General features: G+C 36.6%; 1 protein-coding gene and 1 pseudogene across 4 annotated transcripts in view; both read left to right on the top strand.

The window, feature by feature from the left end:
- Positions 1–21,191, top strand: part of ARFIP1 (ADP ribosylation factor interacting protein 1) — a 123,997-nt gene extending 102,806 nt beyond the window's left edge. For all 4 annotated transcript variants that reach the window (XM_012448547.2, XM_012448550.2, XM_012448546.2 and 1 more), the window contains 2 exons: positions 1,411–1,585; positions 20,711–21,191. In XM_012448547.2, the coding sequence (XP_012303970.1) occupies positions 1,411–1,585; positions 20,711–20,866 (331 nt within the window). In that variant the 3' untranslated portion in view covers positions 20,867–21,191. The remainder of the gene's footprint in view (positions 1–1,410; positions 1,586–20,710) is intronic.
- LOC135277811 (large ribosomal subunit protein uL24-like) lies at positions 1,771–3,299 on the top strand (annotated as a pseudogene).
- Positions 21,192–22,780: the final 1,589 nt, after the last annotated feature.

The raw sequence follows: 22,780 nt of genomic DNA, 5'->3' as shown, positions 1-22,780 counted from the left end.
CTGTTGAATGAATCAGTGTATCAGTGAATGAATGAATGGTTCTCTTTTGACCCTGAGAGAGGCCAATGAAATTAAATCTTAACTCATACTGTTAAATTCAGTACAAGTTAAGAGTAAATTAGGACCTGGTTATGTATGCACCTATGCAACAACCCTGCACGACCTGCACATGTACCCCAGAGCCTAAAGTAAAATAAAAATTAAAAAAGAATAAATTAGGATCAGTGTGAAGGACTAATGTATTCTTTCTCAAGTCATATCTACAGTGTAGATTATGTTATTTAAAGTATTGTTAATTCCCAGAATAGGAGATGTGAATTATACTCCTATTATCTCCAAATAAAGAGCTTTAGTTTTAGGGTATAAGCTTTGTGATTCTGATCTTGACTAAATTAGAGGTCACTTTGCTTCTTCTTTGCTGAGTACCAAATAGTTGAGGCTACTGGATAAATCACTGTTTAATAAGCAAGGTAGTACTATGCTTACGCATTGTGATAGAGCTATTATGAGGGCTTATAGGATCATGGAGTGATGACAGTGGTGGAGTAACTATTTGAGTTAATGGAGGGAGAATATTAGAGTGAGGCATCTCACAGAACACAGGATGGTAAGTGCTCTGCAATAGATACTGTTGTTACATTCTGAATACTGATGTTACAGAAATTCATCCAGAGCTGTGTTGTTAAATACAGTAGCCACACATGTCTGGTAAGCACTTGAAATGTGGCTAGTTTGAATTGAGATGAGATAGAAGTGTAAAGTACACAGTGGATTTCAAGGACTCATTACCCACTCTCCAAATGTAAAGTACCTCATGAATAATTTTGTTGTATTGATTACATGCCACAATGATTAATATTTGAGATATATTGGGTAAAATGAAACATATTGATAACACAGGTGAAATTAATTTATTGTAGCTACTTGAAATTTTTAAATTACATGTGTTGCTCACATTATATTTTTGTTGTGTGTTGCTAAGCCAGACTTATTTTGAGAACCATTGATACTTCTACCTCTTTTAGTATGCCGTTCTAGAATCTGCCGTCCTTAACTGCTTTGCCTCATCAGTATTAGGCAATTCACACGTGGTATTTATTCTGCCCTTGCTCTTGTTTTGACATTTACTTGTTTTAACCAGTTTTCAGATTTTGGAAATTTTACTTGTCAGTTAATATTGTACTTTGGTAGAAATAGTTAATGAGATTAACAAGCAGCTTTCCCTCTGTTCTTATTTGAATAGCTCCTTGTTTTTAAAGAAATAATGATTTCAAAAGCATTAAGTAGAATATGTATGAGAATTTTATGTATTACTGTATAGTATGAAACTGAATATTAAAAATTTCCAACCCATCTTTGAACATATTTTACTCCTTTTGTAGTATGCTTCACTTATTCTCTTCTTTCCAGGATTGAATATGATGCATATCGCACTGATTTGGAAGAACTGAATCTTGGACCACGTGATGCAAACACTCTGCCGAAGATTGAGCAGTCACAGCATCTCTTCCAAGCACATAAGGAAAAATATGATAAAATGCGCAATGATGTTTCTATCAAATTGAAATTTCTAGAAGAAAATAAGGTAAATTGTTTACCTTCTGAGGTCTTTCTGTGGACTTTAAAGTCAACTTCAGGAGAGGTAGTCAGTTTTTCTGTTTCTTTTAACTCTCTTGTATGACAATTGCAAGAAGTAATTCCATTCATAATCAGTGTTTGAGTTTTTAGAAGTATACAAAATACATTTACCTTTCCTTGATAAAAGTTACAATGCCCCTGTCCCAGTCTTTCACATACAACACATGGCAGAAAGTATTTGATAGACGGCCATTGATCTTGGATTGGCATTGGTAGCAAGTGTTTTAAAAAGTTAAATAGCTCTTCCCTTTTGCGGCCATCACCGAAGTGGGAGCAGCCAAAACGAAGTTCAGTCCCTTTGTGACTTCCGACCGAAGCAAGAATTGCAAAAGGCATTTCAATGCTCCTTCCCATATTCGCAGGAAGATTATGTCCTCCCCTCTTTCCAAAGAGCTGAGACAGAAGTCCTACGTGTGATCCATGCCCATCCAAAAGGATGATGAAGTTCAGGTTGTATGAGGACACTATAAAGGTCAGTCGGTTGACAAAGTAGTCCAGGTTTACAGGAAGGAATATGTAAACTACATTGAACAGGTGCAGCGGGAAAAGGCTAATGCTGTCCACACAGGCATTCACTCCAGCAAGGTGGTTATCACTAGGCTAAAACTGGGCAAAGACCGCAAAAAGATCCTTGAACAGAAAGCCAAATCTCACTAATTAGGAAAGGAAAAGGGCAAATACAAGGAAGAAACAATTGAGAAGATGCAGGAATAAAGTAATCTTATATACAAGCTTTGATTAAAACTTGAAAAAAAAAAAGTTAAATAGTGATAGATTACGCTCTGAGTATGTTGAAGCTTTTCTATTAATGGTAGGTGCAGATTTCAGGAAAATAATTATGGCATTCTTCTCAGTAACTGGTAAATGAAAAATAGCTAAAAGATCTAGCTTAGGGTTGCAGTTTACATAACCTAGAAGGAAGAAGCCTAGAGATCCATTTTCCACATTTTTTTCATATATGAGCACATCTAAGAACTAGAGCAATGAGGGCTGAACTAGACCAGTTGTAGGTTTCAGCAGGAAGTGGATTCATTTAACAGATTCCTGTGTTTTGGTTTAAGTAAAACGACAGTTTCTCATGTTTGACATATCTCTTATTACTTGCATACCCAGTTTTGTATGATTGCAGTTCTGGAAATGGGAGAGCCAGTAGTGAGAGGTTGGTACAGAATAGGTGCAGCGCAGTCCTGTGAAGGTGGGTCTCACCATTGCACATTGGTAGTTTTTTCTGTGCGTTTCACATCCTATAAGGTCACAACAGGTCTTCAGCTGCACTCTCTTCCAGGTCCCCTCTTAAAATTATTTTTCAGTTTTCTCAAAAACAGTAATGTTTATATTCTCCCCTGTAACATCAAAGGGCATTTTATTAAACTATAATTGTCAGTATCTTATTGTTTTCTTTAACATTTCCTTAGAAACTCTTATGGCTATAAAACCTATAGAATAATATATTTCTTTGGGATCCACCTAGTCTAGCACTGTCAGTGACTTTTTTTTAAGCTTCTATGGATGAAAATTACTCACCAGAAAACATTATAGTGGCAATAAAGGAAACCTCGGCAGAGTTGTCAGACAAATTGCCTGGCATCATTCAGACAGTGTACATTGTAGCTTTCTGGCGTTCATTAACTGAGCCCATAAGATTGCATTCATTTTAGTCATATATATATAGCTTACACTGTTCGATATTTTAATGGATGTGAATATATCAATACTTTGATAATAGGTATAGTATATTTTAAACATAAAAATATTTTTGACATTCCACCCTATCATTACTACAAAATAATACTAAAAGAGGTATGCTAGAGGAATACACGTTTGATAGAAAAGTAGACTAACAGTGAAACCTAAGGTTCACATGATTTAAAAGAAGAGAAAAATCAAAAGGTAATTGGAAGCCAGATTATACTGAGCTCTGACCACATACAGACTTTGAATTGTGGCCTTGGAAGGGACTTACACTGAGCAGGGAGGGAAGAAGGAGACATATTCATAGACAGCCAGGTCGTCTCTATAAATTTTAAATGTCAGTCAGTTGGATCTTACTTCTAACTTTATCTTATAGGTATTGAAGAATTTTCAAAGTTGAGAGTAGCAGGGAAAAAAAAAAACCCATCATTTAGAAAGACTCTTCAGTCACCATAATTTAAAGGAAGAAAGAAAGTAGAAGCACACATACTAATGAGGAATCTTTTATAGCCAAATGAAATGATTAAGAGCCTGCACTAGGGTCTTTGCAATAGCAGCAGGAAGGAAGGAGTATGGTGATTTAAAGGCTGCATGATAGGAGTTGGAAAATTGAAATAGGAAGCTAGTGTGGCCTGAAGGGGGTAAAAGTATAGGATTGGGAATTTTTTCTATTTGATCCAATGTTTAGTTTGAGATGATGACAAAATACTCAAGTGGAAACAATTGGTAGGAATTTGATGATGTGTGTTTAGAGTTTGGATGAACAGAATCAGGGCTTCAGATAGAAAGATTTGGAAGTCATTGCTTTAAGAATAATGTTATTACATTTTCTCTTCTTTTTTACTATTGAGCAAAAATAGAAAATTGCTTCTATTCTCAAGGATTTTATGTTCTTAGATGATGTCTTTGTCTTTTTGGGCTGCTGTAACAAAAAACCATAAACTGAGTAGCTTATAAACAAGAGAATTACTTCTTCCAGTTCTAGAGTCTGGGAAGTTCACAATGAAGGTACCAGCGTCTGGTGAGGGCCTGCCTTCTGACTCATAGGTGGCTCCTTGCTGTGTCCTCACACTGGAACCAGGAGGGGTCTCTCCCATTCCTTTATTATAAGGACACTTAATCGCATTTATGAGGACTCTACCCCCATGGCCTAATCACCTCCCAAAGATGATTAGTACCTCCTAATACCATCACATTGTGGGTGAAGATTTCAGCATTTGAATTTGGCAGGGGACACATTCACACTGTGGCAGATAGCATAGATACTCTTTGTTTTGGCTTTCCACAGTTGTCATCAAGCTAAGTTTGAATTTGAACTCAGTAATTGGCCATGTCTAAAGTAAAACCTGTAAAGAAACCTTGGTTCTTCAAAACGATAAAGAGATATTATTGGACTGTTATTTTAAGCAGTAATTGTCATTTAGAAGAAGACAAAGATCCATGAGAGAACTTTTCTTTGTTTTTTTGTTGTCGTTGAGCAATGTTTATTCTTATTCTGTTATTTTTAATAGCATTAAAAAGGAAGGAAAAGCAGGTTTTTAGCCTAGAAACCGTCTATCATCCCTGTTTGTTTTCTTGGCAATTCGAAATGCCTCAAGTCTAGGTTTTTTGTTGTTTTGTTAAAATGTAGGTGAATTTGTACCTCGACATCTCTTTTATGTGTAGTTACCTGGTAAGCTACTTAGCACTTCAATTTGTTTGTTTGTTTTTATTTTTGTTTGAGATGGGTAGTCTGGGGAGTCTCACTCTGTTGCCCACACTGGAGTGCAGTGATGTGATCTCGGCTCACCGCAGCCTCCACCTCCTGGGCTCAAGCAGTTCTCCTGTCTCAGCCTCCCTGTAGCTGGGATTACAGGTGCTTGCCACCATGCCCAGCTAATTTTTTTTTTTTTTGTATTGTTAGTAGAGGCGTGTTTCACCATGTTGGTAAGACTGGTCTTGAACTCCTGACCTCAGGTGATCTGCCCACCTTGGCCTCCCAAAGTGCTGGGATAACAGATGGGAGCCACTGCACCAGGCCCAACATTTTAATTTGAATAAAACATAGTATACACTTCCTATTTCTTCCTCCCAAGCACTCCCCATCCCCTGCTTTTTTTTTTTCCAAAGATATTGGATCTCACCATGTGGCCCAAGTTAGATTTGAACTTCTGGGCTCAAGCAATTTTCCCACCTCAGCCTCTCAAGCAGCTTGCACTACAGGTGCATGCCACCATATCCAGCTAGTGGTCTTCCTATTTCTTAACAGGAAGAAATGAAACATCAATGAATGTGCTGTTCTATAATTTGATAATGTCCTAAAGACTACTGCAGTATATACACCTGCTTTTGCAGCTTTTCTCTCTCTCTCCCTCTCTCTCTCTCTCTCTCTCTCTCTCTCTCTCTCTCTCTCTCTCTCTCCTCTCTCTCTCTCTCTCTCTCTCTGGCTTTCTTTTGGTTCTCATATCCTGGCTTTTGGAATATCTTTTCATAACACTTCTAAAATGAGAAGCCACATAACCAAACAGTGAGAATAGGTCATAAAGTAAAAGCAAATAGTCTTTGAATATGGGACTGAAAGCCAGCCCTATGACTCTAGTAATAAGCTTTCGCATTTAGTGTTTTTGTTTGTTCTCTCTCAGAACTTTTTTAAATTTTGAGGCAGATGAGGTGTTAGGTTCTTAGCTATAAAACTGATGTGTTTATATGTATTTAGCCTTTCTTCTCTCTGGCAAAACAAAGAGGGTAGGTATATAAAATACACATATTTCTGCATATGTGCATGATAAATGCATCTAAGGGTATTTGTCATTTACCCTTAATGAAAAACCTGTATTCTATTTATGGTCTATATTTTCTACCTCTTCACCCGGTGATTTAGTTGTGTTTGCCTTTAACCTAAACAATCCTTATTCATCTCTGATATTCTCTTCTTTGTTTACTAAACCACATTGATTTGTGTAGTAGTGAAGACATAGCTCATTAGTCTTCTAATGTTTCTTCTTTCATCAGTATTTCTCCTTTTTGAGACCTTTAAATAATGTAACTTGAGCTGTTTTGTGACTTAAGACAGTTTGTTTACCTGTTATTGTTTCTTTCTGGATTTAAAACAAAACATAGGCTACTTTAGTAAAGAGAAAGAATAATAGACATTTCTGGTGCTTTGTAGACTTTGTGAGACTAGATACCATGCTTTATTTTATAGCCCTCATAAAGCCTAGCAGTAGTGCAGGTGTATAGTACTCATTCAGCAAGTGCACGTTTGCATTCTTCCCAGAATTAGAGATATGCTACAGGGATTGGAAGGAGATGGCAGTGAATGAAAGTCAGCTGTTTTCTGCAGTGTTTACTGTTTACATGGAAAGAGAAGCAAAAAGTTAAAGAAAAATATGCAGATCAATGTAAGCAAATCATGTTTGTGTTTTTAGATAGCTTTTTATGTGGCTTGGAACTATAAAGATGTGAAAAAATAGTTGAAGGTTAATTTTTTCTTTAAGATGACTATAATTTAAACTTGGGAATAATAAATCTCAAGGGCTATGAATATATTGGGAGTGGAATCTGAATGTATCAAAAGATTCAACAGAGTAGTTTGGGGTATAAATATAAAAAGTAAGGATTTTATTCTTATTTTAAGAAGTATAAAATATATTCCTGCTTTAAGGTAATGTCAATTAAATTAGCTATAACCATTAAATACAGGCTTGTTTTATTATTATTTTATATTTTAGTGACTTAAAGGATGACAGAGGAGGTAGAAAAAGATGAACCAGACCTGGGATCTATCCTGGACACATATTTGATTAATTCAGTTACTTAATCTAAAAATTTTTTTTCTTAAAATTTATAGTCATTCCTAATCTTAGATTGATCTGAAAACTGTTGTTTTCACTAACAGTGTTTCATATACAATCACAATACAATACCATTCCTGTATATTAGGATTTCTTTTCTAATATATTATTTAACACACCTGGAATCCTAGCACTTTGGGAGTCTGAGGCGGATAGATCCCTTGAGGTCAGGAATTTGAAACCAGCCTGGCCAACACGGTGAAACCCCATCTCTACTAAAAATACAAAAATTAGCTGGATGTGGTGGTGCGTGCCCATAATTCCAGCTACTGTGGAGGTTGAGGCAGGAGAATCACTTGAACTCCAGGAGGCAGAGATTGCAGTGAGCTGAGATGACGAGACTGCAGCCTAGGTGACAGAGCAAGACTTCATCTCAAAAAAAAAAAAAGAAAAAAGAAAAGAGTGCTCAAAGCCTAGTACTTTTTTGTAAAAATACACTAAAGATTTGGGAAAGCTTTGAGGACAGAGGTATTTTTTGCTTACTAAAACTTCTTCTTTGAGAGGAAAAAATAAAAACCTCAGAATTTAAAAAATGGATACTTGTTGCCAAAGTTTAAGGAGCATGTTAATTAATACCTACTGTGTACAAGCAGATACATTTTTGAAATTTCTTTTGCCATTGTCAGAAGAAAAGGAACCCTAACTTTTCTCATACTTTTAAAATATTCATGCCAGCGACTTAATGTCACCTTTACTTCCAAAGCAAAAACAGTAGTACTTTTGGTATGTGCTCCTAGGGAAAGTGAGTTAAGTTATATAGGTGAAAGAACTACCTGGTTTTAAATTTTAAAATAAGCATTTATGGATTTAAGTCTATAAGTGTAATAAGCAGAGAGTTCATAATGCTGCGCACAAAAGAACCTGCCTTTCCACACTGTGCCAAATATTATTACCTACGTTTGGATCCTATGAGTCATTCTCTTATTCATGCAACTTTACTTCCAGACTTAATTTTGGTTGTGACTGGTGCTCTCAAGGGAAGGTACCTGGTCAGTTAAGAGTGGCTGGGGAAGGCGTCCATGAGGGAGTGATATTGAACATTAACATCACTTAATGTTGAGAAAGTAAGAAACTGAGAAGCAGAGAGTATTCCAGGAAAGGATACTAGCATGTGTAACTGCCTTGTGGCAGGAGATAGTGTGGTATGGTGAAAGAATGAATGTAACTAGAGCCAGTGTGACCAGAGCATAGAGGGAAGGCTGGAGAGGTAAGTCACAGCCAGACTATGCAGGCCTGATAAAATAAACTTTTCCACATTGAGGAAAAGTTTATTTTAATATCAGTGGGAAGCCATTGAAATAATTCTTAGCAAATGATAGGTCTAAAATATGGAGGATAGATCTCAGTGGGGCCTAAGAGTAAGTATAGTAGCTTAGACAAGAGATGGTAGGAGGTTGGATTAGAGTAGTAATAGTGGAAATGGAGTGAACGGGAGGCTTCAGGAGATATTTAAAAGGTAAAACAAATACATATAAAATAGAGCAGACTGATGTATAATTGGCACCTTTGACATTTTATTCCTTTATTCAGCAAATATTGGTGACGTGCCATTCATTCATTCCTTCATTTATATATTTATATATTTATTTGAGACAGGGTCTCACTTGTTGCCCAGGCTGGAGTGCAGTGGTGCAGTCATAGCTTACTGTAGCCTCGAACTCCTGGCTTTAAATGATCCTCCCATCTCAGCCTTCCAAGTAGCTGAGAGTGCTGGTACATTCCACTGCACTTGGCTAATTTTTTGTTTTTCCTTTTTTTGAGATAGAGTTTTGTTCTGTCATCCAGGCTAGAGTACAGTGGTGTGATCAGGGCCCACTGCAGCCTCAACCTCCCAGGCTCAAGTAGTCCTTCCAGCCTCTAGAGTAGCTGGGATGACAGGCATGTCCATGCCTGGACAATTTTTTTATTTTTTGTAGAGACAGAATCTCACTATGTTGCCCAGGCTATTTTCAAACTCCTGGCCTCAAGCAGTCCTTCCATCTCAGCCTCCCAAAGAGCTAGGATTACAGGTGTGAGCTGCCATGCCAGGTCTTGTGAATTACTTTTTATGTGCCAGTCACTGAGTTAGGTAATAGAGGCATAATAGTCTTACACTCATAGAGGTTATAGTCAAGTAGGAGAAATAGGCATTAACAAAACAATTACATATACAAGCTATGGTAAGTATGTCATGTCAGTATACAGGGGACTTGGCCAGGTGTGTTGGGGGGCATCATGGAAGGCTTCCCTGAGGCAGTGACATTGGGACCAAGATTCAAAGAGAGGAATAAAGGTGTGCGATGGAAAGAGATTTTAAATAGAAGAAACAGCATATGTTGATGGTCAGTGAGGCTAGAGCATAATGGGGACGGGGAGAATAGCACTGGATGAAGCTGGAAAGGTAGTTTAGGGCCTAAATAAAGATGAAATGACTTAGGTACAAGGTTATTCATTGCAGCATCACTTGTTATATTAAAAGATGAAAAAGAACTCAGTGAAAGAACTCAGCAGTAAAGGACTAAATGAATAAACCGGTTTTTTCATACAGTGAAATACTTTGCAGCTGTTTAAAAAAATGAGAATGCTAATAATAGAAAGATCCTCAGGACATACAGTTAAATGAAAAGAGCAAAGTATAAAGTAATGTTTATTGTGTAGTATCTTTTGTGTTAGAAAAGAAAGAAGAATGTATAATCATATTTTCTTGTATTTGCATAAAGAAAAACTGCAAGGATTAACTAACAAAATCAGTTACCTATAGAGGGAACAGGCTAAGTGGAAAGAGGAATGAAAATGAAACCTCTCATTGTATACTTTTGGTATCTTTTTAATTTTGAACCACATATATGTCTTACCTATTCAAAAAAATAATACTTTTAAATGGATAGGAAAATAAGTTAGCTAGAAAATGTTTTTTAAATACTATGCCTTATCTTTTTTCCAAAATGAGACTTAAAATAGATTTGTATTTCCCTAATATAGAATCTTTAATTTTCCTCTTAGCTTAAAATTAGATGATCAATTCTGTGTTGGTGAAAATAGAAAAAGTTAACTTAGAATATGAGTTCTGTTGCAACATCATTCTTAAATGACAGAGTAGAAATAGTGTGATATCGTACCTTTCATTTATAGAAGAAAATATTTTCACATATGGTGCAACATTTGCTGCTGTTAGTGGTTTGTCTTTCTAAACCCACATGGAGGAGGAAAAATTTGCTATGGTTTGCATTGCCTCCTTTCTCCCTTTAGAAATGAGGCAGAAATTAATTTTGTATAAACCATACAACGAAAAAGAATTGTGAGTCGTAGGCTAATTTTGAAACTGGATTCATCCAACCATACCTGTTTGGAATCAATCAAGGTAATTTTAAGTGTTGAAGAGTGAATAGGGATGAAAGCCTAAGTGGATGCTGGGGAGAAGCACACCTTACCAATTCATACAGTTTTTTTGTCAGTTGTGCTAAGATTCCGACATGACAATTTTTGTAAGGGAGTATTTCGTATTCAATATTGAAAAGCTTTCCAGGAAGGATAGCTTTATAATCATGAATTGCTGTTCTTATAGACTTGCTTCTTTTCGGCAATCATAAGGTACTTATGTATTTTCTAACCCTTTTTGGTCAGAAGTGATCAATTTATTGTAGAGTAGGATTATAGTTTGTTATTCTGCTGTATATGTTGGAGATGAGGGAATTGTTCCTTTCACTTTGAGTGAAAAGAATTCCCTTATAAAAATTTACTTTTTAATCATTATTGCTTTGATGTGTCTGTTCTAACGGTTGATACATGTATATTCTTCAGATCACATTTCACTTACTTTGCCAGCCTTTGGTATTATCTAAGTTGGTTTGCCAGGTTTTGTGATAAAGCTGACTTTTTAAGTGATCAATGTGGTACTTGAACAGATTACTAATAACTGCATTGGTTGTGCTGTTGATGGTGGTGCTGGTGCTTATGGCTGTGACATTGCTATACTTTTTTAGTTCTAAGTAGTTATGGTTCCCTCAGTTTGCTTAAAAGTAAAACCTTTTATTAGTATTTCTGAGTAATTAGTATTTCTGATGGGCCATTGGTTTGACTGGTTCCTATTGCCCAGTGTCCAAAGGCCAATGAGCACAGGGTCTGCACAGCATACGATTACTACTTACAGGCTTTTTAAAAACAAGAGTAATTGTTTTATCATAACAATTTTGATAAAACTTTTCCATTGGATGGGCCTTTGGTTTGACTAGTTCCTATTGCCCAGTGTCCAAAGGCCGGTGAACACAGGGTCTGCTGATCCTTGTGGTGACTTGGTCCCATTTTGTCACTTAGCAGATAGCTCCAGCAGATCTGGATACCTGAGCTTTCTGTTTCTTGTTATCTAAATACAGAATTCATGATTTTTCCATCCCCTCCCACACCTGCCTACATATTTATCCCTTTTTTACGGATTTCATAGGGATTTGTGAGTACTCAAGGGACAGGGACTAATTCTGAACTTGAGATTAGGAATGGGGTAAAGATCTGAGAGAAGTTATAGGATGATTAAAAAAGAAAGCATTGGTGGGATCCCCTCCTCTTTCTATGCCCTGTGGCCTCCCATGCTGTTCCTGGAATCTCACTACCCCTAACTCTGTGACTGTGGACTTCTGTGTGTTTGTAAAGAGTATTCAGTGCTGTCAAGTCCATGATTGTCAGACTTCTCTGTTAGGTTAATAGCATTCTCCAAACTTTTTTTAAAATAACTTTATATCTCTCCCCTGATTGATGAAATGAAATACCCAATTCCTTACCTACTCTTCTGTACCCAAATTGATTTTGGACTAGGAGAGCAGATGGTAATTTATGATACTTTATGTTTTCTCTGCCAACTTGAAAGTGTGTTCATCACTCCCTCTTCCCCATAATGCTCAGGCCTTTCTCCAGTGAAAGCACATGTCGTACTATGTTGTGATTGCCTGCTGGTGTTTTTCCGCCTAGAGGTAAGCTCCATGGATGCGTCTGTAGAGCATTGCCTCCCTACATTGAGTATTGAGTTAGTGGATGGACACTAATCTTTGAGTACTATAATCTGTAAATGGAAGATTCTTGCTATAATAATTTTTATATACTGTAATGTCTATATCTAGATGAGTGTATACCAGTGCACAGATGATAATGCTGGGCTTCAGAGAGGTTAAGTAGTTTGTTCAAAGTCTCACAACCAGACCAAGATGAAAATCTAGATCTCTCTGACTCCACAGCCCTGCTTTTAGTTAAGTATAATACAGTGCTGTAATGCTGCCCAAGGTTAAGATTGTTAAGATAGCAGAGAGAGAAGATGGAAAGATTACCTTGGAAAACAGAAGCTGTATTGATCACGTCTAAACTTGGAGCTCTTGGAAGGAAGGAAAGGAGGGAGAAATGGGCAGAGGGACAAGTGAGGGATGGATTGATGGACAGGAACCAACACCTTAAAATCATAGAACAAAAAAGGCGATAGACTTTTTTTGCTAAGGGTGAGAAAATCTCCGCCTTCAGAATTTTAACGTATCTAATTCTTGGATAAAGAATTATAAGACATCACCACAGTTCTGTGACCTGCTATTACTGGAGTCTATAGATAATGTTTCATCAATTATCTTCTCTTCAGAACAGAGAACTGCCTTTTTTTTTTTTTCCTTCTGTAAGGACTCTTTTTTTTTTTTTTACACCCTCTGCTTGTCGGTGATTTGTTGAAACCTATCCCAAAGAGTCAGAAAAATTAAAAAAAAAATCCTTCCACCCTACTTATAGCTCATATTTGTCTTTGCTTCCCTCACTCCCTTCCCAATGCCCACACCCGTATTTTTGATAGTGTTTCTTTTTCTCAACCAGTAGTTGCTTTTTTTTTTTTCTTTTTGCCATCTCACTCCGTCACCCAGGCTGGAGTGCAATGGCCCGATCTCGGCTCACTGCAACTTCTGCCTCCTGGGTTCAAGCGATTCTTCTGACTCAGCCTCCCAAGCAGCTGGGACTCCAGGCATATGCCACCACACTTGGCTAATTTTTGTATTTTTCATAGAGATGAGGTTTCAATATGTTGGCCAGGCTAGTCTCGAACTCCTGACCTCGTGATCCTCCCGCCTCGAACTCCGAAAGTGCTGGGATTACAGGCATGAGCCACCACACCCAGCCAAACTCCTATTTCATAGAATTATTGGGAAAAACCGATAACTACTTTGAAGAACTTAACAATCATAAATATTAGGTTGGTACAAAAGTAATTGCGGGTTTTACCATTGAAAGTAATGGCAAAAACTGCAGTTACTTTTGCACCAACCTAAATATATGAAGACAACTTATTTTAATAAGAAATTGCTTTTTAAAAAAATTTAGTGCCTCTAAACGAGGTGGTTATATAATCAAATTTTATTTAGAAAAAAGTTTATTTGGTAGACGTAAACTGCCTTTTAAATAGTTTTAATGTCTACAAGGTAATGTTTATCATTAGTTTTTTCAGTCAGTAACTTTGTAAATGTTATTTATATTCTACTGATAGATGAAAGTTTTCAGTATAATCTACTTGGCATCATCTATCAGTCCTGCTCTTAAATTTCAGTTACCTACTAGTTTCTATTTAAAACTCCAACCTATCTTTCTGCCTTAGTAGTCAGTGTTGGAGTTTGCTTTGCCCTTTAACAAATAAAGTATTGTATGATATGTTTAGGTCACTCAATAGATGTTGCTATAGTGGTTTTGCTCATTGTTTGACAGATCTTTATGAAAGTTCTTCATAAGTGAGTTTGTAATGATTTAGTGTATTTCTAAATTACTGTAATTGTTTCTGATAGGTTTTCAAAATTTGTCAAATTTGCCACCCTTCCATTATAATTGTTACTTCTTTTGCTCCTGTTTTAAATCTCTGTCTTTCTTTAAAATATAAAATTTTAAAATATTTTATATTTTAAATTATTTCTAACTTAGGACATAATAAAGACTTTTTCCTACTCTGTAAATATGGGAAGATTATATGAAAGTTTAATGTTTTATTAGTCTTCATAGTTTTAGCAAGAATTAACTTTTATTTCTTTCATCTGCTACAATCCTGTGTTAGATCCTTGTCCTAAGGATGTTTAATACAGCTTCAGGGCTAGAGACAAAATTGGGACTAGGTTAAAGTGCTGTGTATCTTTTCTACACCACCACTTTTCCTTAGGTGCTCTGCTGCCCTTTCTTGTCTGTTTCAAATTTTGTTTAAAAGCTTTCTAAAATTTATTGCCCATGAATAGAGGCAGATTAGAATAGGTGAAAGGATATGGATCAGGCTTGGAATAAGGCATTCCTGAGTTCCCCAAATCCCAATCCATCTATCACCTAGCTGTCTAACCTTAGGCAAATTATTTAACTGAGTCTTCCTCAGCTACAAAAGGAGCTGCCTTTCTGTGTTTAGTCAGCTACACAGGGGTAGGGAAATGAACTGACTTATATTGACATTTGCAGGGTTAAAAATTTTTGGATGCTCTTCCCACTTTCTTTCTGACTCTCTAACTTTCTAGACTATTACAGCAGCTCTCTCCAAGGCCAGCACATGAATTAAATACCATGCTCTGCTTTTATTCTCTCCACTAATTCTAAAAGGTTGGAAGTTAAAATTCTTCTTTTTTAAGTTATTTTCATTTTAAGTTCATCGGTACATGTGCAGGATGTGCAAGTTTGTTACATAGGTAAACTTGTGCCATGATGGTTTGCTGCACCTATTAACCCATCACCTAGATATTAAGCCCTGAATGCATTAGCTATTTATCCTGATGCTCTCCCTCCTCTGGCAACCCTCCCTATAGGCCCCAGTGTGTGTTGTTCCCCTCCCTGTGTCCATGTGTTCTCATTTTCAGCTGCCACTTACGAGTAAGAACATGCAGTGTTTGGTTTTCTGTTCCTGTGTTAGTTTTCTAAGGATGATGGCTTCCAGCTATATCTGTGTCCCTCTAAAGGACATGATCTTATTCCTTTTTATGGCTGTATAGTATTCTGTGGTGTATATGTACCACATTTTCTTTATCCAGTCTATCATTGTTGGGCATTTGGGTGTATTCCATGTCTTTGCTATTGCAAATAGTGCTGCAGTAAACATATATGTGCATGTAACTTTATAATTGAATGATTTATATTCCTTTGGGTATATAGCCGGTAATGGGATTGCTGGGTCAAATGGTATTTCTGGTTCTAGATCCTTGAGGAATCACCACACTGTCTTCCACAATGGTTGAACTAACTTATGTTGCCACCAACAGTGTAAAAGCATTCCTATTTCTCACAGCCTTGCCAACATCTGTTGTTTCTTGACTTTTTAATAATTGCCATTCTGACTGGCATGAAATGGTTGATGAACATTTGGGTTGTTTCAGTTTTAAGCTATTACAAGTATAGCTATTATGAACTTTCATGTAGAAGTCTCTGCTTTCATTTCTCTTAGGCAAATACCTGGGAGTGGAATAATTATGTTACATAGTAGGTGCATGTAAGTTTTTAAGAAACTGACAAACTTTTCTAAGATACTTAGACCATTTTGCAATCCCAACAATTGTGTATGAGAGTTTCAGTTGCCCTGCATTCTAGTCAATAAGGTATGGTCAAGGTTTTTAATTTTAGCTATTCTAGTGGATGTGTAGTAACATCTCATTGTGGTTTTAATGTGGATTTTCCTAATAACTAAAGATGTTGAGCATCTTTTTATGTGCTTATTTGCCATCTGTGTTTTCCTCTTTTTTGGTTAGGTTGTTCTTATTCAATTGCAATAATTCTTTCTCTTTTTTTTTTGAGACAGAGTTTCACTCTGTCGCCCAGGCTGGAGTGCAGTGGTGTGATCTCAGCTGACTGCAGTCTCCACCTCCCAGGTTCAAGCGATTCTCCTGCCTCAGCCTTCCAAGTAGGAGTAGCTGGGATTGCACCGCAACCTCTGCCTCCCAGGTTCAAGCAATTCTCTTGCCTCAGCATCTTGAGTAGGAGTAGCTGGGATTATAAGTGCCCACTACCACACCTTCTAATTTTTATATTTTTAGTAGAGACAGGGTTTCATCATGTTGGCCAGGCTGGTCTCAAACTCCTGACCTCAAGTGATCTGCACACCTTGACCTCCCAAAGTTCTGGGATTATAGGCATGAGACACTGTGCCTGGCCAAGAATTCTTTATGTATTCTAGAATCAAGTTCTTTGATACCTGTTTTGCAAATATTTTCTCCAAATATATGACTTACTTTTTCATTTTTATAAGTGTCTTTTGAAGAAATAAATATTTTTATGAAGTCCAGTTTATTGATTTTTTCATTTATAATTTATGCTTTGTGTATATTGTTTAAAACTCTTTGCCAAACCAAAGATCATTAAGATTTTCTCTTATGTTTTTTTCCTATAAGTTTTTATAGCTTTAGCCCTGACACTTAGGCCCATGATCCATTTCAACTTAAATTTTGTATGTATTTTGAGATATAAGGGTCAAGGTTCATTTTCCATGAATTAATCCTTGAATCACTTCTGTGTCTACTCTCTTATGAACTTACCTAGTCATGTGGCTTTAAATGTCATCTGTATATTAATGACTCCCAAATTACAACTCTAGCCCAAACTGCTATTTTAAAGAGGTGTCTCAAACGTGTCCAAAACTAAGCTGTTAATATCCATCTTTTCCCTTCTTCCATGCCTGTCCCTCTCACAGTCTTTGCCATTTCAGTAAATGCAACTTCATTCTTTCAGTTGCCTGGGGCAAAACTCTTGGCACATCTTTGAGCGTTCTCTTTTTCTGTCACCTCCCATCTTGATCTGTTGTCAGATTCCATTGGCTTCATCTTCACATTATATTCAGAATCCCACCTCTTCTCACTATCTCCTCTTTTACCACTGTAGTCCAAGCCACAATTATCTCACCCAGCTTATTGCTGTAACATTCTAATAGGTCTCTCTACTTCTACCTTTGCATGTTTATTAAATTAAGTCAAATGTTATCATTTTTCAGCTCATAACCTACCAGTAGCTTTTCATCTCGCTCAGAGAAGGAGCCAGATCGTTATAATGATACCTAAGGGCCTGCACCATCTAGCCACCCATTACCTACCTTACCACATTACCAGGCCCTTACTCACTCTGTTACAGTCGTACAGGCCTTGTTGGCGCTTCTCAAATAAACCAAGCACACTGCCTACCTCAGACCATTTGAACTTACTATTTCCTCTGTCTGGAATGTTTTTCTTCCAGACAACTTAAAGTTTATTCTCTCACTTCCTTAAATCTGTATCCAGCTGTTACCTCAGTGAGCCCTTCCTATTTAAATTACTACTGTGTCACCTGTACGTACATCTCACATTCTGCATTGCTGCTTTAGTTTTCTCTGTAACATGTATCACCATCTAACAAACTATGTTAAATGTTTCTTTCTTCCCTCAATAGAACATAAACTTCTTTTGAGAAGAAATGTTTGCCTGTTTTGTAAACTGCTTGCATTCCCAACCCCTAGAGTAGTGCCTGACACATAACAGACCCTCTGTAACATTTAATATGTGAGTGGAGGCAAGTAACATTTTAGGTGGTTTTTTCCCTGCCTCTGAATATAAAATGGGATGTCTGTAGTTCATTAGAACTTTGTGAACAATGCAAGTCTTCAACAAAGTTGATATAGACAGACGTTAGCTCTCATAATCTTTTCTCCTTTTTAATAAAAGAATGTTTAACATACAGACAAAATAGAGTAACGAAAATAGCAAAAAAAAAGTCAGCCATGTTGCCACCACCCAAGTTAAGAAACAAAACATTATTAATAATTTTGAAGCATCCTTTTGTGCTTTTTCTTTGCTTTATCCTCTCTACTCTGCTCCCTCTATAACCCTATTCTGAATTTATTTATTGTTCCTGTGGGTTTTCTTTATAGTTTTGCACATATGAATGTATCATTCATTTATGTATGTTTTTGAACACCTATCACGGATGTTCTACAAACTGTTTTGCTTGACCTGATACTCAGCATTTTACAGTTGTAAGTCAGACCTCAGATGGCTGGGCATGATGGCTTATGCCTGTAATCCCAGCACTTTGGGAGGCCGAGGCAGGCGGATCACCTCAGGTCAGGAGTTCAAGACCAGCCTGGTCAACATGGTGAAACCCCGTCTCTACTAAAAATACTAAAATTAGCCAGGCATGTTGGTGCATGTTTGTAATCTCAGCTACTCTGGAGGCTGAGACATGAGTTTCATATATGTTGATGCATGTAGCTGCAGTTCATTTATGTTTACTCCTATATAGTATCCCCATTGCATTGAGAGACCACTCTATCTGTTCTCCTGTATATACAATTTTGTGGTGGTTTTCTTGCTTTTTAATGCTAAAAACAGCGCTGCCATGAACATAATTGTACATGTTTCAGGAAACACACATGCAAGTTTTTCTAGGGCAGATTCTTAGGAGTAAAATTACTGTTGCATAGGGTATTTGTATCTTTCATTTTACTAGTTAATGCCAGATTGTTTTCAAAAACAATTGTACATATTTATACACCCATCAGTGGTATATATGAGTTGTTATTTCATTTTCCTAATGTGGAGGATATAAAGTGGTGTTCCATGTTAGTTTTAATTTGCATTTTCCTATTTCCTAATGAGGCTGGATATCTTCTCAGATGTAATTGGCCAAAAATTAGCCAGGCATGTTGGTGCACATTTGTAATCCCAGCTACTCAGGAGGCTGAGACATGAGAATCACTTGAACTCTGGAGGCAGAGGTTGCAGTGAGCCAAGATTGCACCACTGCACAACAGCCTGGGCGACAGAGCAAGACTCTGTCTCAAAACACAAAGCAAAAGAAAAACAACCTCACGAAACAATTTAATAAATTTTTTTGATGCATTATCTCTTTAAGAAAGACTTATAGAGATAGTATAACTTGGTTAAAATATACTCTTCATATCAGCAGAAGTAATAGGCAGTTGAAAATAATTGAGAGTCATCTGAGCTTTTTGTAAATTGATTTTCTGGGCAACACTTGCTTCTTGATGCTTTCCTCTGTGAAATGTTTATCTGTGTTATTTGCTCTTTTTTAATTGGACTGTTTTTGGTTTGTGGGAGTTCTTCATAAATTCCAGATATATATTCTTTACCAGTTATCTATAATGCAGGTACCTTTTCCCAGTATGTAGCTTATCTTTCACTATCTTTTGATGAATAGAAATTCTAAATTTTAATGCAGTTTAATTATCAATCTTTGTCTTCATAATTTATGGGGTTTTTTTAGCCTTACTTAAGAAATCCTTTCATATATAACATCATCCGGTGATTTTCTTTTTCCACCTCCTGTGAAGGCAGATTGCCCTTGGAGCACTCCTTAGACTTGTCCTTGACAACCTGTTCTACAGAAGAGATCTGAAAGTCAGTCACAATGGCAAAGGCGACTGAGACCAGCTCAGTTTTGGAAAATATTTTCAGAAATGGAGGGACGGGGGGAGGGAGAGAGAGGAGGAGAGAGGAGGGAGAGGGAGAGGGGGAGGGGGAGAGGGAGGGATAGAGAGTTATAGTGAAACATTTTCTATTCTGTTTTTTCACATAGCATCATGTTTCAAATATTTTTACCTCATTAAAATTATTAAAGTTCAATTATAATGAATATTATATTGGACGGGAATCAGAATTCTTATTGAACATTTTGCAGTTGTAAGACAGACCTCAGATGTCCGAGCGTGGTGGCTTATGCCTGTAATCCCAGCACTTTGGGAGGCCAAGGCAGGCAGATCACCTGAGGTCAGGCGTTCAAGACCAGCCTGGCCAACATGATGAAACCCCGTCTCTACTACAAATACAAAAATTAGCCAGGCATGTTGGTGCATGTTTGTAATCCCAGCTACTCGGGAGGCTGAGACATGAGAATCGCTTGAACCCTGGAGGCAGAGGTTGCAGTGAGCCAAGATTCCACCACTGCACAACAGCCTGGGTGACAGAGCAAGACTCTGTCTCAAAAAACAAAACAAAAGAAAAACAACCTCAGGAAACAATTTATAAATTTTTTTGATGCATTATCTCTTTAAGAAAGACTTACAGACATAGTATGACTTGGTTAAAATATACTCTTCATATCAGCAGAAGCAATAGACAGTTGAAAATAATTGAGAGTCATCTGAGCTTTAAGTAAATTGATTTTCTGGGCAACACTTGCTACTCGCTTGATTCTTTACAAAGAAAGTGACTATTTAAAAGTATCCAGCCTACTTGGCTTACATAAAGCTTAGACTTATTGATGTCCATGTTTACTATTCATACATTGTATAGTAATTATGTATAACTTTTCCTTTTTGATATCTCACATGATTTTGAATATACTTAGTTTGATGAGGATTTAATGATATTTTTAATTCTCTCAGTGTTTGAAAATGGTTAACAGGGTATATATTCTGGCATCTTAAAACTGACCTATTCTCTTTAGGGTAATTAAAAAGTCAGTGTACACTTGGTATGTGTGAAATACTTGGTCATTATTAAACCAGCTTTTCTTCAAGAGAGATACATTCTTTAATTAAGGAATGTAATAAATCACCCTCCATTTTATTGTTATTGGTGTTAATGCTTGGTCTTGTAACTCTGCCCTGTCCACAGGTTAAAGTATTGCACAATCAGCTGGTCCTTTTCCACAATGCCATTGCCGCTTACTTTGCTGGGAATCAGAAGCAGCTTGAACAGACACTTAAACAGTTCCATATCAAATTGAAAACCCCTGGAGTCGATGCCCCGTCTTGGCTTGAAGAACAGTAAAATCACACCAGAAAATAAAAAGAAAGTCGAATTGTTATATTTCTAAACAAACTTAACAAGAATTAAGCAGAGTTGGGGGAAGTGGGAGGGGTGACAGCCGTTGTAGTGATCTTGCACAAACAGCTTTAATTTTTCCCTTTTTCATACTTTAACAATTGAACTATTAAATTTGATGGGAAGGTGGGTGGTTTTAATGTAAACATAGTTTCTATAATCTGAACACAATAATTTTCCTTTTTGAGAAATCCTTTTGTATTGTGAGGGTGGATGGCTATTTCTGTAGTTTGAAAACATCTAATACAGATTTGCACTGACAAGATAAAAATTCAAGGTTTTTGGTCCTGGAAATGAGGGCCAATTGTAACTTTTCCAAAGGGAGGTTTACATGATTTGTATCAACATCAGATATTTTATATATGAATATATTAAACATCTTTAAGAGACTCATTTTCATGTATTAAAGAGAAAAGAAACTATTTTGCAGAGTAAAGTTATATGGTGTTCCTGCAGCGTCCACATAGAGGCAGCAGCTCTAATGAATGACTGATTAGCTTGTGGAGTTGTGGCAAATATCTTTTTAAAAATGAATCTATACCATTGTCATTTTGTTTAGACTATTTTTAAGAGACTTTTAAGCTTCTGAATTTCTTCACCCAAAGTCATTGGACAGTTGGATTTGCAGTTTCTTGTGGTTCATAACGAAACCTTAAGGGAATTTTTTTTTTTTTTGACAGGTGGACTTGGGAATGGAAATTCTTCATGGTTTCTCAAGTAGAAATCTGTACTTAGAAAACTAGTTTTTGGGTCGGTTCCATTTTGATAGAAGTGAATACATAGATAGCTTTTATTGACTTCCATATGTAACAATACCGTTTAAGCCTTAAATCACAGATAACGTGCCTTCTCAGATACAGTAATTCTTGTTCAACCAATGTACAAAATCCATAAAGAAGCCCCTGTTTGATGTGTCTGTTCCTTCCATGGAAAGGAGCACTATGTATAAATGTTGGGTTTCTTTGTACTCATTAAGCCACATTTGAGGTTTATGGTAAAAATCAACTTTTGAGTTTGCTCTTTGGTTTTTCTTCATTCCTTTTGAGGAATGGGAAAACAGAAGGATTCTTTGATTTGGGTAATGAAGAGGTAATTTGGGACAGTGTGGTCGTACCAGAAAGAAAGAGGATTGGAAAGGCCAGTACTGTTTTAGTTGCTCAGCACTACTGGTTTTGTGTTAATGTGGTTGCCCTGTCCACTACATGGTTCTATCAGTAATGTAACCCATTTTCAATGTAAAGCTCTTTTCATTTTTGTCATAGACATAAATTAATATTTTGAGAGGTATCCCTCGCCTGTTCATTTCTTCTGTGTTAAAGTGAAGTACTTAAAATTACCGTTATACATGAACTTTGTGGGCTGTAAGATTTGTTATATATGTTCAAATGCCTTTTAGCTGGCTTTTTAATTAATATGCCTGTTTTGAGTGCTTAATACAATGTAATGTGACTGTAAATCATAAACCTATTTTAAATCATTCCTTCCTGTATATTTGTACTCAGAGAGCCTTATTTTATTCTTCCAGCAGAATTACTACTTGTGATAGTTCATTTACATTCCCCAGAATGTGCCTCTGGTGTGAATTTTGTATTCTTATTAAAAGTGTTTGCTGCAGTAAATTGTTTCTCTGACCCTTCATAGTTTAAGAAGTATATATTTGGAAATTTCACACATGATTCATCTTTTCTGAACTTTAAAATAAATGGTGCTTCTGTCACTTACAATTGTTTTAGCTCAGTAAGCTATTTTTTTTCTCAATGTGAATCTCTTTTGGGAGCTGAACGTGTCCAGTCTTAACCACATTTCAGTAACAGTTATGCTACCTAAGGAGCTAAATAATTTCATGGATTGATTTTTTTT

The sequence above is a fragment of the Aotus nancymaae genome, unplaced genomic scaffold (assembly GCF_030222135.1).
Source record: "Aotus nancymaae isolate 86718 unplaced genomic scaffold, 86718_ANA_hifiasm-v0.15.2.pri h1tg000033l, whole genome shotgun sequence".
Lineage (NCBI taxonomy): Eukaryota > Metazoa > Chordata > Mammalia > Primates > Aotidae > Aotus > Aotus nancymaae.
This window is presented reverse-complemented; position numbering and strand designations above follow the sequence as displayed.